We start from the raw sequence: 15,252 nt of genomic DNA, 5'->3' as shown, positions 1-15,252 counted from the left end.
TTTCCTTCTTTTCTGGATACCATCTGCCCAATACTGACTGAAGAATACAAATACTAGCATGTCAAACAGAACACTTCTTTTCCATGATGCAGATTTTATATATGGGGAGCGTTGAAAACATGATTACCTCACATGCAATTCACAGTGGTATAGTTAAGGAAAAGATACAACATGTGCCTGCTGATTGTGTATCTCAATTCTAAAGGAAAAACAAACGTAAAAGAACACAACGCCATCTGTCCTAAATGGCAGAGCTGGTAGAGTGAGGAGGTTGCTAGGGAAACAGAGGTATCCTGGATTTGCCTATCATACAGAAGCTGCAGGACCTTGCCCAGACTTGGGCAAGAGGCAAAGAGAAGACACTGGGGGTGGGGTATGGTAGGACTGGCAGGAAGTATTGGAAATGAACTCATTATAAGTTGGTTGTAGACTGCAAATGGGCTTGGGGTTGGTTTGTAATAGGGCTCAGTTTGTCAAATGGGGTAGTTTGGTTTGAGAACTCCACATTTCTGAACTCATTAACATTCTCTAACAAGCTGCAACAGACTCCCAAACCAATGTGACTACACCCCCCCCCCCCACTCCCCATAACATATACACCACAGGCAAGGATGGCTCAACAGAACTCTGGCCCTGTGAAAAGCAATTGCCTGCATTTAGCCATAACTAAGAGTCACTAAATAATAAATGCCAGAGTAATCACTATTGGAAAAATGCTCCAGTAAGCCTATTATTAACGGTACAAAAATTTGAGATACGGCAGAGATGATACTTATTTTATCTAGGAATTAACAAGAATTAATTTTAAAAGTTCTGCTGAAATTTCTCTTTACCACTGAATGAAATGTAACTGTTTCCAGGAGCCAGTTCTTACTTAGTGTAAAGTAAACATGTCAAGATTATGGCTAGAACACTACCACTCTACTCAGCAAAGTCTGAAGTTCTCTTTCAACTTTAACAGACTTCCTGTGGCAGAAAAACCCACTTCTAGGGGGAGAAAGGCTCTTTATGTGAAAAATTCAAACCTTGTTCAGTGGAGGGGCAGGATACCATATTCTCTATTCTCCATGCCTACATAAGCAGACAAAGATCAAAGCATGGGTTGGTGGATAGAGGCACTGTCCTCTAGAAACAGTATTTGGATTTCTTCATCTCAAAAATGAATTGGATAATTTAAGCTTCAATATGTGTATAAAATCTGAGACACTCTCCTCCCCCCCACCTCCACCGCCAAAGCCACTCATTGTAAGCAATTATTTCTTTTCCTGGAACTCTGTTTAAGAACATGATGTTAATACCCAGGTTACCAGAGCCAGTTTATGGTATTCAATTAAAGCTTTTATGAACTGTTTTCTTCATCTCTCTCAGGGGAGAACCAGCATTCTGAACTGTAAACAGCTCTGTTAAGGGAACAAAACAGCTCTTGTGTTTTATATTTGCTATGAATCCCCCCCATCAGATATCATGCTGTTATTTAAAGGACAGTTCGGCATTCTTGTTCTGCTGTGTCCTTAAGGAACACACCTTAAGAAACACACCTTAAGGACACAGCACAACACGAATGCCGAACTGTCTTTTAAATAACAGCATGGTATCTGATTACTAATTTGAGCATAATGCTCTGTGTGCGGGTATTCATCTGCACATACCTCAGAGCAGCAGCTCTGAAAAATTCTAAAGACATCACTTACACCAAAGTTTATTGACCAAATGAGAAAACATGTTTATCTTCTTTATCTATTCAAGAATCTGTCACATAAAGCGTTTAGTAGCATTTTAAAAGGACCAGGTTGTTAGGCTTCAGTGTCACAAACCATCAACTGAGTTTGCAACTGACAACTAGGGTTGCCAGCCCTGCTCTGGCAAGCTCTGGGAGATTTGAGGGGCTGTGCTTGGAGACGGTGGAGTTACAGGGGAATGTAACATCGCTTCTGGGTGATGCCTTACGAATTTCCCCAATCTCTATGGTCTTTAGAAATTGGAGACACTCCTAGTGGCATGAGCCTACTACTGTTGGCCAGCTTTATACCTCCAGCCATTGCCAGGCTTCTTCCAGCTGGCATCATCCTTAGGTTCCTCCTCCCGTTCAGCCTGCCTTGCGCTGTGGGGAGCCAGCTCTGTTGGAGGCAGCTGGCCTTCTTGTTTGCATGTGGCACAGGATGGTTCCATGGCTTGGAGCTATCACTCCAAGCTGTGTGGGCTGTCACGGGGGGGGGGGGGGGCGTGGATTGCAGCAGAGTCCTCTGTGTGGGGTGAAGGGCAAAGGAAGAGGAATGAGTACCTGATACATTTGATTAACCAGCAGCCCCCATTACCCATGTGTGCTGGATAACAAAGCTTTTTAAATTTGCTGTTGAAATGTTGTAGTCTGCCTTAAGTCTCAGTGAGAAATGAAGCAAATAAGTAAATAACTGCTATACAGAATAATATTACTATTATTGTTGTTATTTATTTATAGTCCAGCTTTCTCACTGAGATCCGAAGTGGATTACATATTGCAAGTGAATACAATATCATCAATAGCTAGAAGATTCACAGCAAAAACACGAGCAGAGTATGAAAGCAGTTAAGACATTGGCTGATTCCGCACATGTTGGATAATGCACTTTCAATGCACTTTATCAATCGTTTGAGGTGGATTTTTTGTTCTGCACACAAAAAAATCCATTCCAAATGATCTATAAAGAGGATTGGAAGTGCATTATCCAATGTGTGCGGAATCACTCATTCAATGAAAACAGATACAGTAAGTTGTGGTAGCTGCAAATCTGAAAACTAGCATAACGCCAAACACATAGATGAAACCTTGCTGAATTAAAAGTATAAGTAGGTAACATAACATCTTTAACAATGTCAAACTACCCTGTAGGAGTGTCCCTTACTAAGGTTATCTTCTTGAGCTATTTCTTATGACACAACCCTATAATCTGGGTAGAAAGCCCTCCTGAACAATTCAGTCTTGCAGAAAGCCAGGAGAGTGGGAGCTTTCCTGACCTCAGGCAGGCCATTCCACAAGGTGGGGGCTACCACAGAGAAAGTACACATACAGGCGTATTGTTGCCCCGTTTTAATAAGAGCCCTCTGGCTTTAATATATTTTTAATAAAGATACTATGAATCCCTACCTGACAGAAATAGTTCTTCTTGTACTTTTGCTCTTGCGTGCTCAGAAAAACATCTCTTCTTCAACCATTCTGCCTCAAATTCACTGGTGTGGTTGTCTGGCCATATAATGTACACCTTAGTCCATAAAACAGAAAGAAACATAAAACACTGAAAACAGACTAAAGTGAACTTACTTATTAAAAAATCTAGCAAAGTATGTTATTTGCTTTGTTGGCTTTTGGGGGTGGGGAGCCAGAAAAGTGCCTGACATTTTTGGTACAATAGTCTCTTCACTCAGAAGAAAATGTGTGCAAGAAATAGCTTCAGGTAGGTAGCCATGTTGGTCTGAGGGAGAACGGTAGGATTTGAGTCCAGTGGCACCTTAGAGGCCAAGAAAATTTTCAGAGCATAAGGTTTCGAGAGTCAAAGTTCCCTTGGGAGCTTTGACTCTCGAAAGTTTACATCCTGAAAATCTTGTTGGTTTCTAAGGTGCCACGGGACTCAAATCCTGGTGTGTAAGAAAGTCTTAAGTATTACTATGAACACAGTGAAATGATTGTACATATTTAATTTCATACATTATAATATGAAAACATTATCTGCTTTTTCTAATAAAACAGAAAGTTACCTTTTTTTGTTTTGTCAAAGTGACATCCTTTGCCTCAATATTGACATCAAGATTTTCAAGCAGCAATTTCCGTGCCTTAGCGGAGTGCAAAAAACAGTTAGGGCATTGGCAATTGTCTCGTAACCACACAGGAGGATAAAGGCTCTGACTCCCATCTTCCCAGTGAACACAAATAAATTGGTTTGCATCCAGAACTTCCACTTTCTGGATGAGTGCACTTGTGTTGAAGGTCTGAACTGCCCCTGCTGTCCCAGCCGAATGTTGCCAAGGTCTCTTACTCAGAGAGAAATGCTTTTGATGAATACTTTTGCTTTTCTGTACTTGCAGCAGAGTATGAAAACAGTCTTGATGGACTTTGGTCCTTAACAAGTACTTAGCCATAGCAGCCCACATCTTTGCCTTCTCTTATTTAATCTCCGGCACAGAAATGCCTTAGTACCAGGAATGTTCTCCTCAATTTGGTTCTGTAACATTAAAGCATGCTGTTGAAAGGCTAGAAATGAAAAGGACAGTGTTCAAAGAGGTGCTCCTTCCATTCCGCCATCCTTTGTTCTTCTAGCTAGTATATTCTGACATAGTTCTGACTTCAGATCAACCTTTTAAAAAAAAGTTTGAATGATTCTGGACCCCAGTTAGAGGCTTCTGATGGAACCATGATTTTCAACTGTATGCACTGAACATCTGCTGCAAAATACTACACATAAGAGAAAATGTTGACATGCATTGAAATTTGAAGACTGCACTCTGATTCTTTCCCCTATCACCTCTCTCCCTTTCAGCACATAGTACTGGACAAACTGTTGTTATCTGGAAAGTTTTGATGTAGAATCTTGTTTAGTCCCTAACACTGAACATGATTTTCAGGGACCTGCTCTCTCACAGCCCTTTAGATACTGGAAAATTAGGCTCTCTTTACATGTTATGATGTTCGAGGAATTCATACCATGATATTGCACTTTTCTCTTAGAGAAAGCGTAGAGAGCCCCATGGCGCAGAGTGGCAAGCTGCAGTACTGCACCCCAAGCTCTGCTCATGACCTGAGTTCGATCCTGGCGGAAGCCGGTTCAAATAGCCAGCTTAAGGTTGACTCAGTCTTTCATCCTTCTGAGGTCGGTAAAATAAGTACCCAGTTTCCTGGGGGTAAAGTGTAGATGACTGGGGAAGGCAATGGCAAACCACCCCGTAACAAAAAGTCTGCCAAGAAAACATCGTGATGCGACACCCCCCATGGGTCAGTAATGACTTAGTGCTTGCGTAGGGGACTACCTTTACCTACCTTTACCCCCGACAGCACTAGACAAATACTCAGTTCAAAGTAATTCTCCAAGTTTATGAAATATCAGATCTCATCTCATGAAAAGCTTAATCCTGACAGAGGTTTTTCAGTTGATCACTCCACTCTCCAAGATATAAAGACAGATGGACTCACATTCTACCTGTATCTGAAGAAGTGAGCTGTGGCTCATGAAAGCTCATACCCTACCACAAATTTTGTTAGTCTTATAGGTGCTACTGGACTCTTGCTCTTTTCTAGAGGTTCTTTTGGTTAGTAGAAAAGCTGAACAACAACATGAGATCTCTCCCGTTTTAGATGAGGTTACACTCCCCTTCAAGAGTCATACACGCAGCTTAGGAGTACTGCTCAACACAGCAGTCACCTTAGATAGCCAGATAGCTGCAGTGACTCAGAGTGCTTTTGCCCAGCTTTGACCAGTGCATCACCTAAGCCTGGTTCAGTCAGATCTAGCCACAGTGATCCATGCCTTAATTACATCTCAACTGGACTATTGCAATGCATTGTATTTGGGGTTACCCCTGAAGATTGTTTGGAAGCTGCACCTAGTGGAGAATGCTGTGGCTAGACTGCTGGTTGGGGTCAGCTACTGAAAACACGTGACCCCAATATTATAGAAATTACACAAGTTACCCATTCACTCCCACACCCCAATTCAAGGTGTTTGTTCTATTCTTTAAAGCCCTCTATGGCTTGGAACCAAGATATATGAAGGGCTGTTTCTCCCATACATTCCTGCCCAAGAATTAAGATCAAAGAGAGAGGCCCTCTTGACTATCCCAACAACTGAAGAAGCTCAATGGTGGATACATGAGAAAGGATCTTTTTGGTGGCAGTCCCATGACTGTGGAACAATTTCCCCAGGGAAGTGTGCTTGACACCTACACTCTCTGGTTTCAGAAGGCAGAGGAAGACTGTTTTATTCAGGACAGCTTTTGTTTAGCCAGTTTTTTAGTGTATTAGTAGTTTTAAATTATTATTTAAACTGTGTGTTGTTTTAAAGGTTTGTTCTGTTTATATTGTAAGCCACCTTACATAGGGTGGAAAGGCAGCTAAGAAAATTGTAAATAATAAATTAATCAAAAGAAAAATCTAAGTCTTGTGCCAAGAATCCCTGGAAAACCTAAAATGGTAATCACATAAGTGTTGTAAAGCACAGAAAGAATAAATTCGATTGTAAATAAGTATTCTTGCGCAGCCATCGATTCAAAAACCCACAAGTACATTTAAAACTTCCTGTTTCGCATGCACATACCAACAGTGTTAGAAAAGCTTTAAAAAGAGCTTTAAGTGGCATATATAAATTTGGGTGAATTTGGCTTAAAGGTAAGTTTGCTTCCTGTTTCTTATTTAAGAAAAAAAAGACTGCAAAAACTGCAAAAAGCAACTTTGATACTTTACAAGAATTATATATTTTAACAAAGTACTAGAGGAACAAAAAAGCCACACTTTTGTGCCACAGATCTCACAAGATTACAATGTGACAGACAACCTGCAACTAAGATTGGCAAGGGTCAGCTCAGCCCAAACTACATAGGATGGTTCTCCACAAGTCAAACCAACCCCAAGTTGATTTGCTTTTCCTGTAACTTGACAGTAACTGTAAGAAACTTATTTCTCCAAGCACTGCAGGCCCCAATATGGATTGGGACTACAGTATGGGTGGCATAAGGGGCTTCAGTACCCTCCAGGGCCATTTTCCCAGTCAGATCGATCCGAGCATTATTTGCTCATTTGTGGTGCTGCATGTGTTAACGGATAGTGCCTGTGCAGACTCCCCCCAACTCTTTTATAGTAACAAGAAAAATAGGCTAACTGGACTGCTAAAAATTCAGATATATCACTCACACACCCTTCTCTCTGATATGTGAGGCTAGTTCCATTTTCAGACATGCATACCTAGCTGGCACTGAAAATGTCATTTCCCCTATACAAGCTTCATTTAGTGTGAATAAGGATAATTTACATACCTGTGTTCAGTCACATTAGTGGTTTGTGCAACTTTCATTATTAAGCTCCTGGCGTCAGTGCAAGTCTCTCTATCCAAAGCTAGTTCAAGTGTGTCTCTAGTAGAGATGGGCATGAACCACAAAAAAAATGAACCATGAGGTTCGTGGGTTTTCACGACCCAGGAACTGGCACGAACTGGGGTAAGTTTACGAACCAGTTTGTGGTTCGTGGGGTTTAAATGCCCCTTTCCGGCCACTTAGCAATGGCAGGGAAAGGGGCATTTGACAGTTTAAAGGGTCCTTTCCTGCGGCTTGCAAGCGGCAGGGACCTTTAAACTGACCAAACCCCAGCCCCCACCTCTACCCCCATACTTACCTTGCCCTGCGGGACTGCAGCGTCCTCCCCCTCCTCCCGCAAGGGGCAGGAAGGCCATTTTTGGGGATCCCCCCTGCCATATGCCAGCTGATAGTTTAAAGGGAGCTGTCGCTTGCAAGCTGCAGAAAAAGTTTATATGGCCATTTCCCTGGGGAAATGGCCATTTAAACTGCCCCTTTACAACCCAAACGAACCAGTAGACCAGTTCATGGAAGTTCGTGGAAATGAGCTTCCATGAACCACTGGTTCTTGAACCACGAACTGGACTGGTTCATGCGTTTTTTTGGGTCGTAATTCGATTCGTGCCCATCTCTAGTCTCTAGAAGAGGGTTTCTTTTCTACTGACAGCATAAGTTTATTTATTTAAAATATGCCTATGTCACCTTGCCACCCAGCTCAGGGTCCCCAACGCAGTGAACATTAAAACAATTAAAACATATTAAACCTTAAAATAATTACAAGAAGGCACTTTCTCAGGCTGCCACTTGTCTAGCCTTAGGCTGGCTTGCTCTCTGAAAATGGTATGGCTACTACTAGTATGTAGACAATGTGTCCCATATTACAAGTGGAAGGTGTAGAAATATCCCAGTTTCAGATTTTTTTTCAAAACTCAATTTAGTAGTTGGGCTGCACGCGCACCACATTTCAGCTATTTCTTGTAGAATTTGTGAGGCTGAAACATTTTGATTATATAATTATTCCAAATAATCTTTTTATTGACATCTTCAAATTCTTTCATATTTTTAAAGCTGTAAAGTAAATAAAATCCTACCCTGTGTATTCTATTATGTCTTTAAGTTAGACAGAGTCAGGTTTCCAGTACCATCAGTGGTATGACAAGATGATAACATAACAGACATCTTATAGCAAACTACTTGCTAGCCTATACATTATTGGAAAGACCACATATGCATCTTTAGATAAGGTAAAGGTAGTCCTGTGCAAGCACCGAGTCATTACTGACCCATGGGGGGACATCTCACCATGACATTTTCTTGGCAGACTTTTTATGGGGTGATTTGCCATTGCCTTCCATAGTCATCTACACTTTACCCCCAGGAAACTGGGTACTCATTTTACCGACCTCGGAAGGATGGAAGGCTGAGCCAACGTTGAGCTAGCTACTTGAACCCGGCTTCCGCCAAGATCAAACTCAGGTCATGAGCAGAGCTTGGGCTGCAGTACAGCAGCTTACGACTCTGTGCCACAGGGCTCAATCATCTTTAGATATCCAACCATAATAAAAATATTAAAATCCATGTAAGTGGAACAATTACTGTTCCATCCCTTTCTATTTCATATGTTGACAAAATAAATCCAACCAAAGCATGAGAAGTAGATTCAACAAATGAAGTTTCAAAAAAGAACTACTGAGGTTTTACTGTTTCAAAGATATCACAAAGGGCATTATGCTGCTTTAGGCCTATGAAGACTGCAAGAAATGCCCTTTCTATATGTAAGATGAGGTGTCAGTAGGCTTCCCAGGTATACACTTACGGCAGGCAATCTCCCAGCAATCCCTGCCTCTGCCTACCAATCCCCAGCTGATCGGCAGGAGGAGGCAGACTGGGTCACTTGCACCAAAAGTATTGTCATCAGCCAGGGATGATAATTGTGCACTCCCTCTTAAATTCCTGCCTCCACCTGCCAATTGCCATATGTCATTCTGAAAATTTTATTTGTGGAGGCCACTCTTTGCTGTTTTTTTGTTAAGATGAATTGTTTTTGATATTGGACAACCTGTTTATCCTAGATTGAATATACCCTTTGAAGACTTTTCTACTGTGAAAAACATTCCAACTGTACCATATTCATTATGAGTGTGATGTACAAATTAAACAGCAAGGTATGGAGATAGTGATTAACATTTTAATTTTTGGTAGATTTTTATTTCCTAAACAAAATTTCATTTTTGATCTACTGAGGACAGTTCAGAAAGTGCGATCCCTCCAAGAGGTACTGGATTCTCTGTGTACAATCATATTATTCTGGATTCTGGATTCTGTTGAGCACATGCTGATTCAATTCCTATTTTAGAAACTAATTAAGAAACATGGGCATCATTCTCCAAAAATACAACAAATTCCATATACAGAACTCGTCATTTCAGCATTCTAAACTAGGGCTTGTATTCTAAGCTATCATTCTGTACATGGAAGGCACCTCTGCTTGTGGAAGTGCGGGGAGGGTGATTTTTACTGTTTCTTCCCACTCACTGTAGTGTACCCCCACTTTAAACTCTGATATGTTTCTGGGGACCCATTCATCATTTCAGGGGCATGAATGACTTCAGTGGGATGGGCAATTTACCATTTATGAAGCATAGCTCCACTTACGTGTCATGTGAGCCAAGCCTAAGAAATGACGGTCTAGTCTTACATCATCTCAGTCTACTAATGAGGCTGCCATTTCCTCCAGGAGAACAGGTCACTATATTCTGAAGATCTGTTGTATTCTGTTGTAATTCTGGGAGAACTCCAGGTCCCACCTGGAGGCTGGTAGCCCTACGTGCAAGCCATTATAACACATATTCTTTCCATTCGAGTGATGTAAGACACCGAAGTGATGGAGAAACTTATCTGATGGTCCTTTCCCATATGTATATTTTGGTTCATCCCTTGTGACTCATGGCTACTAACAGTACCAAAATAACATTGAAAGGAGTTGTACTACAGTGGGTTCTGCACTGTTAATATGTGAGAAATGTCTATCAGACTCTGCCTCTTTATATTACTTGTTATAATAAATATCCAATAATATTCCAACAGAGAAAGTGATTGATCCTCAGCAATTTTATCTTCAAGTTTATTCCATTCTGTAAAAAAGAGAGTATTCTAGAATGACAAAACTTTGTTAATTTGATTAGTTAAAGTTTTAATCATATTTTTATAACTACTGACCCTGCTGATCATCCTACACACATATGTTAGTGTACTTTTCCCAGTGCCAATTTTAATGAAAAGGAGCCTTCAAAACAGCCCTTCCTGGTGTATGTTAAGTAGGGAGAAGCTTAACATTCCTGAACAGAACCACCACTTCATTCCTTCTAGCCATCAGAACTAGTTTACTTAAGCTCATAGTGCTCAATTGAAATCAGTGTCCAACTGTATTTTAAATATGGCTCTTCCACAAGTCAAATGGGATTTGAACATATCATTTTTGGAATAATTTTGGCTTTGGAAAATGTATATTCCAGAAGCTGAAGCTGATGAAATACACCCTTTCATTCTGACAATGAGAAATATATTTTGTAACTTACTCATATGGTCAGCTTATCTCACAAGAAAAGCAATTCCCTTCCTTGAAAGATTTAACAAGGTATCTGTACTAAGGGCTTGCTAATACGCAACTGTACCTAAAATCAATTAAAAGGCAGATGGTTAACCATCTAAAATATTTTATGAGCTGGTAGGCCTCCACAGCAAAACAATGACTTGATACAAAATACACAACGTTATGGGGCAAAGTTAAAAGCGCAGACCAAGAATGACAAAATATGACCATTAAAGGAAGTGAGAATGCAAAATATATGAGGTGAGATTTTAAACGTCTTATAGAAAAATGCTTTAAATATTTCTTCTGTAGTACCGATAAGCTTTTTAAAGACCAAATCCTCTACAAGACTCCACTTGGCAACCTTAGGCTGCTATAGTGTTTTTTCATCCTCTCACTAGATCAGAACCATACTGACTTGGAAGACCACCTATGCCTTGGGTATGGCGAGGCAGCCTAGACCAATTAACTGTGGAGTTTTCTTTTATAAGAAAACAGTTGAAGGTCAGTTTTGTTAAAAATATGGATAATTTTATGGTGAGGAATATTAATAATATTTGATTTATATACCGTCCTTCAGGACAACTTAGCACCCACTCAGAGTGGTTTACAAAGTATGTTATTGTTATCCCCACAACAATCACCCAGTGAGGGGGTGGGGCTGAGAGAGCTCCGTCCTTGAATAAAAATAAATTGACAGTGCAATCCTGAGGGGCAGGGTGAAAGTGCATAGGGAGCTGACTAGGAGTTACGCTGGCATATCCCATAATTGAAGCGGCGTAACCCCCTTTATACTGGTGCTGGGCACCGGTGGCTGGGCACCGGCATAACTATGGCATAATTCCCTGCACCGGCTGCTAGGAGGGGTGTGCTGGGGGTGAGGCATGAGTTAATCAGTTCCCAAAGCCATTTTGGGCCCAGGAATACCCTCTACAAAAGTGGAGAGTTATGCCATGAAAAATGATGGCATAGTGTCCATTCAAAGGGAAAATTCAATCCTGCTCCCACACCTGGCATAGCCCAAGTGGCCCAGCGGAGCATAGGATGCTAACTACCGCAAGGACAAACCAACTCGTGCTGCTGTGGGCACTGAACCCCCTTCCCCATGCCCAATCAGCTCCCTGAGCACCCAACATACCCTCCACCCAGGGCACCCATGACCCCAAGTAAGTAGTGAGGCCTGCCCCTGCTCACCTCTATGGAGCTGCCTCTCTGAGACTTGGGAGGGGGGCTGATCCTGAGTGCTGGAGCCTGTGGGTGCAAACCTTGCCAGATCCTGCTGCCTTCCTGGTCTTACTTTTCATGAAGGGGGTGCATATTTCTTGAAGCAGTGGCGGGGAGTTTACAAGTGACCGGTGCTTCATCTGCCAGCCTGGTCCTTGTCAGAAATGGGGTTGGGAGAGCAAGTGGGTGGAATTTGGCTGTTCCGACCCCTGGTGATTCTCCCCAGCTGCCATCCAAGCCCTGTATGCACCTTCGGTGTAACTCCCCCCCCCCCGCCCCGCAGGGCAGGGCTCCTCTGAGGCAGTGCCTCTGTTGAGGTGCAGTGAGCCCAACCAAGGGGGTCTTTCTGCCTTGTGCACCTACTCTCTGCAGGGCAGGGGAGTAGCATCGGCAGCTGGCAATGGGAAACACAGCGTAGACCATGGACTGGTTACACCTTTCCCTGCCACTCACAGCACTGTCAACTTCAGCACCCTCCAATTGTTGGATTCTGCCGACATTGTCCGAGCAACTACAGAACATTCTTCCCAGGCCACACGGTGTTCGCTTGGGCATTGGCATGGCTCTCCTGCCAAAGTCCTTAGGGAGCTGGTGTTACCAGTTACACAGGCGTGCGGCCAGTATAACTGCCCTGTCTCTTTAATATGCCTGTCTATTTAATGTATGAAGCTCTTCATGGCATGTAGAAATAGGCAGCTGAAGCTTTTCATGGCATGGAGGTACATAACGTCACCTGGTAAGTAACATCTCACCAAACCTCAATTAAAGGGCCTTTTTTTCCTCCAGGCAGTTAGCAATCTTACTCACACCTCAATTCCAATCTCATTTTCAAAGATGATAGAATCATTGGTTTGCATAAATTCTACAAGTAAATGTTTAAAATGCTGTCTGTTAATTACTTTTATCTTTTTTTTAAAAAAAAGATGTTGATATTTAATCTTTATGTTTTATGTTTTAATACTATATTCCAACTTGTGCATTTTCTATGGACAAGCATAGCCTACAAACAGAAATGTGCTTAAGATTGTAAATTTTAAGGGTATTTAGGCTAAGAGCATTACATATCTTATGATCCTAATCATTGTTTGTATATTTTACAGAGTTAAAGGTAATTCTTGGTGGTTGTGGACAGTACCATCAAGTCATAACTGATTTATGGCTATTCCTGGTGGGATTTTCATGGCAAGAGAGATAGTTTGCCATTGCCTGCCTCTGCGACCATATTCTTCATTGGAGGACTCCCGTTGAATTACTAACCAAGGCCAACCTTGCTTAGTTTCCAAGATCTGACGAAACTTGGCTTGCCTGGGCTATCCAAGTCAGAACAAAGATAATCCTTAACCCACTAATTTTTAACAGTTCCACGAACAGTGCTTCTGTGAAATAACAGAATAAAAAGTGTTCAATCATAATATTTAAGTAATAAGACAGGAGTCTAGTGGCACCTTAAAGACTAACTAAATTTATTCCAGCATAAGCCTTTGTAAATTAGTGGTCATATTATCAGATGCAAGAAGAGTTCATCCAGTAGACAAATTTGTTTACTCAAAGATGCAGGAAACACAAGGGATGTGTCTGTCTCTGTCTTTTGGTGCTACACCTCTGAAGATGCCAGCCACAGCTGCTGGCGAAATGTCAGGAACTACAATGCCAAGACCACGGCAATACAGCCCGGAAAACCCACAACAACCATCGTTCTCCGGCCGTGAAAGCCTTCGACAATACAAGGGATGTTATTTACCAGGTGTTATTTACCCCCTTGCCAAGAAATCTTCTGCTGTCCATTTCCACACACTAAGCCTTTATTAAAGTGACAGGACATTTTTCACTAGGTCTATTGATAACCCAAGGGATGACAGTACAAACAGAAGCTACTTTGAAATAATATCCAATCAAAACAAAAGTCAATCAATTCAGAGTGGATAATGATCACTCCCAACTGCTGACAACTAGGTAAAGTAGTGTTGCCAGTAGGATTAACACAAAATAGGTTTAGTGCAGAGTGAACCATATATCCAGATCCAATCTGAATACTTGAAACAAAGCATATCTAAATTAATTAACATTTTGAATATGCTATTAGCACAAGTAGGTGGAATGCGCTAAAATATTAGTATCTTTACAGTATAATCCTGTTGCAGAGATTTTGATGTGAGGCTTTGAAGCAAATGATCAAACATTTGCAAAGGCGAGAAGAATTTGCTGTAGCTCTTAACTTATGCACACTGTAGCTGTCCCGTGCTTGCTGTGTAAATTCGTTAAACTATGTACTTTTATCCCACCCTCCAAGAAAGGTCTCAGCCCATCCCTATTGCTAGCTCACAATAAGCTCTTGGGGTATGCTAGGCTGGACAACTACAACAAGCCCAAGCATCGAGCATCGTCGCTGGGGAGGCATGTGCTGCGCCCAGTTTCAATCTATCATTCTAACCGTTTCACCCAAGGGCGGACTGGAAGAGGGAGAAACGGACCTGGAAAACGGCCTCAGCACCTCCTAAAGGTGGGAGGGAGGTCTGGACAGGGCGGCACAACCCATTCCGTCCTGTTCCTCGCCTGAATGGCTCTGCCCCACAACCCAGTATTACTGATTTCCCCGGCCCAGCGCGTTTGCTGCAGCTACGTCTGTATATATTGAGATATATGTCGCACAGCCGCCACGATACTACAAACGCGCTCTCAGGCCTCAGCCCCGCCTCCCTGGCAGGGAGTCTCCTCCACAGGGCCTGTTGCCAGAGGCGCCCTGTCAAAGGCTGTTTCGTTGTCTACCTTCTAGGTCGCGGAGGCCACAAAGGGACCCACCCGACGGAGGAAACGATTCCTGTGGGTGCACGGCTTGGGCTGACGAGCGGGACCCTCTCTTTCCCTGCCAAGAAAGAAGGGCGTGCTGTCAGTAACGAGTTTCTCGGCCACCCGAGAGCGTGTTCCGAACCGCAACCAGTGTGTCGAAACCACAAATATTCCCAAACGGGGCAGGGAGGGGGTAACTTCTTACCTGCTGGGCCTTAATAAAACTGGCAAGTCGCGGGTTTGCCGTCACGGGTTTGATTGCTAAAGGGCAGGGGAAACGGCGTAGGCGGGCTCACTAAGCAAGGCTGGCTGGGTAGCATAGAGGGCAGCTTTCAGCCTCGCCCACAAGGAGCGGGGTCTAAAAGGGCAAGGAGTAGGTGAGTACGTCGTTGGGGGAGGTGTGTCGAAAATGAAAGGAAGGAAAAGCGCCCGCCATTGAGGAACGTAATGGTACGGGAGGGGCATGATGTCAGAAGCGGTCTATTTGAGAGTAGGGCATTTGAAAGAACCAGCTTTAAAGACTAGGGTGTAGGATATGAATGTCGGATCCTGGTAAAAATTAGTCGTACTCGTAAGCCACCCCAAAATAGTAACCTTAATATCCTTTGTTATTGTAT

General features: G+C 42.5%; 1 protein-coding gene across 6 annotated transcripts in view; it reads right to left on the bottom strand.

Annotated features, from left to right (window-relative positions):
* Window positions 1-14,945, bottom strand: part of BBOX1 (gamma-butyrobetaine hydroxylase 1) — a 62,276-nt gene extending 47,331 nt beyond the window's left edge. Inside the window, exons 1-4 of one of the 6 annotated variants that reach the window (XM_054970513.1) lie at window positions 14,841-14,945; window positions 14,615-14,711; window positions 3,733-4,225; window positions 3,125-3,239 (exon numbers count right to left, since the gene is read on the bottom strand). In XM_054970513.1, the coding sequence (XP_054826488.1) occupies window positions 3,125-3,239; window positions 3,733-4,125 (508 nt within the window). In that variant the 5' untranslated portion in view covers window positions 4,126-4,225; window positions 14,615-14,711; window positions 14,841-14,945. The remainder of the gene's footprint in view (window positions 1-3,124; window positions 3,240-3,732; window positions 4,226-14,614; window positions 14,712-14,840) is intronic. The other 5 variants (XM_054970514.1, XM_054970515.1, XM_054970516.1 and 2 more) reach the window with 5 other exon arrangements.
* Window positions 14,946-15,252: the final 307 nt, after the last annotated feature.

The sequence above is a fragment of the Eublepharis macularius genome, chromosome 2, assembly GCF_028583425.1.
Source record: "Eublepharis macularius isolate TG4126 chromosome 2, MPM_Emac_v1.0, whole genome shotgun sequence".
NCBI classification, from domain to species: domain Eukaryota; kingdom Metazoa; phylum Chordata; class Lepidosauria; order Squamata; family Eublepharidae; genus Eublepharis; species Eublepharis macularius.
This window is presented reverse-complemented; position numbering and strand designations above follow the sequence as displayed.